Raw genomic sequence first — 2,124 nt, 5'->3', positions numbered from 1 at the left:
GCGCCGTTCTCCCGTTCAACGCCGTTTGCAAGGCCGTGGCCAGGGCGGACGTGTCCGACGTGACCGTCAATCGCGACGTTCCCGAGGACGTCGACATTGGCTCTTTCGTTGGGGGTCTGCTGCAGATGGGAAATGAAACGAAACGGGGGAGGGGGAATTAATCGATTTTCGATCGGTCGGTCGATAAGCGGCCGCTACGAGTAGCAGCGTATATATAATATACTTGAAGCATATGTGATATATGTACAAGGGGATTACGGTTAGGCCTCTAATTCGTCTAAAGTGTCCCGAACAGTGTCGCAAGTCTGGTCTGATTGGGACTCCTATCACTGAATCGCGTTCAAAGTCTGACATCGACATTGTTTCGTTTATATACTTCTACGGAATATGTGTGAATGTGTGTGTGTGTGTATGTGTGTCTGATATGCTTGTAATTCCTTGGTACGCTTCTTTTTTCTTTTTTAAAGGGATTTTATATATAAGACGCATAAGACTTGAGATCGAGTGCTAAGACGTATATATAATATATATATATGGTAGAATCTCGATAGTTCTTGCGGAATAGAGTAATTGAAATTACGATTCGATTGGATTCGTGAAAAGAGACTTGTTGTGGACTCGACGATTTTAGACGTAGTTTAGATAGAAATATAAAGATTAATTGAATTATTGTTTAATTTGGAATTATCGTCTTTTCTTTTCTTCTTTGTTTACGAAAAAGATCTTGGGATATTTTTAACAAGTGGTTGGTTTTTATGATCGATTTATTGTTATTTTTCGATTTTCATACTATCGAGACTGTACTGCATTTTTCTAAAACGAAACTAGCAAAACATACGTATGCTTGTGCACTAATGAAAACTTATGTCCTACGTAGTGGCGATTCATACTCGCGGGAATCAGCTACAAATTCAATCTCTTACCTCTGTCCATAGTGATGAGATATTTTAAGTTGCTACGAGGGGAAGTTTTGTTAAGGTGTGTAAAGAGTGAGTATTGTCGTGTTTTCGTTGGACAATGGAATGAAAATTTAAAAAATTTTTCTGCGAAAAAGAAAGAATGTTAACAGTATCGATAATTAAAAAATACTTTACGTGAATTTTCTAAACGTGCCTTTTCAATATCAATTTGTGTGTTCTATTTGCGCGTAAAAAAAAAAAAAAAAAGAAAAATCTTCTTTTAGAAATTTTCCTTTAAATTATTCTATATTAAATTATTCTATACATATACATGTATATGGTAAGTATCGTAAAAAAATCGTGAAGGATTGTACGAGTCGAGAAAACAAGTGGTTTGAAAGTGGCTAATTTGAATTTCCCGCATATTATTCATCGTTTCATTCAAGCTTCGAAAACGTGCTACGTCGCAGAACAAATTAAATCATCTACACACGCGTTGCACGAGAAATATTCGATCGATATTATAACTAATAACGTGAAAATAGAAGAAAAAAAAGAAAAAAAAAAAAAAAAGAAAGAAATTCACACAGCAAATTACTTGAACAAGAGTATACAGATCAAAGTGTAAACTAACGAAAGATCTAGCGCTAAAAGAAGAAGAAAATCGTTCTACAAATACCTCAAAATGATTCTCGAATAAATGTCGATGTCAATTGTTCGCTCTATTCGATGCAAAGATTAAGAAAAGAAAAAAAAAAAAAAGAAAAGAGGGACAAAGATTAAGGAGAGAGAGAGAGAAAGAGAGAAAGAGAGAAAGAGAAAGAGAAAGAAAGAGAGAGAGAGAGAGAGAAAGAAATGATTCATATTGGAAATGTACTTACAACGTGAGAGAAAATTAACTGGCAATAATTTGAGTACGCAGGAAACTAGTAGCGTTAATTTTACGTAAATTTCTTTTTTTTTTTTTTTTTTTTTTTTAACTTTTTGCGATTAATGCACAATACTCCTGCCTTGTTTCTACTTGCGCGACACTGCTCGCAAAAAAAGGGTTTCAAAGAAGAGTATGAGAGAGTATGGTCACCTTCGGAACTTGTCCAACCTTTCCAAAATAAAAGACGCCGAAATCAAATGCAACTGATCCAGGGATTTCGAAAGAAAGCTTTTCACAAGAATAAAAACATCGATTACTTCCTAGGAAGAAACTAGAAATAATTCTCTACTTTGA

General features: G+C 35.1%; 1 protein-coding gene across 1 annotated transcript in view; it reads right to left on the bottom strand.

Annotated features, from left to right (window-relative positions):
• The window catches only part of LOC102679147 (potassium voltage-gated channel subfamily H member 6), a 105,118-nt gene that overhangs the window by 1,209 nt on the left and 101,785 nt on the right, over window positions 1–2,124 (bottom strand). Inside the window, 2 exon segments of the mRNA XM_031508313.1 lie at window positions 2–119; window positions 1,981–2,058. Coding sequence (XP_031364173.1) covers window positions 2–119; window positions 1,981–2,058 — 196 coding nt within the window.

Source organism: Apis dorsata, unplaced genomic scaffold (assembly GCF_000469605.1).
Source record: "Apis dorsata unplaced genomic scaffold, Apis dorsata 1.3 scaffold_82, whole genome shotgun sequence".
Lineage (NCBI taxonomy): Eukaryota > Metazoa > Arthropoda > Insecta > Hymenoptera > Apidae > Apis > Apis dorsata.
Note: the sequence above shows the minus strand (reverse complement) of the source record. Positions and strands in the feature narration are given on the sequence as shown.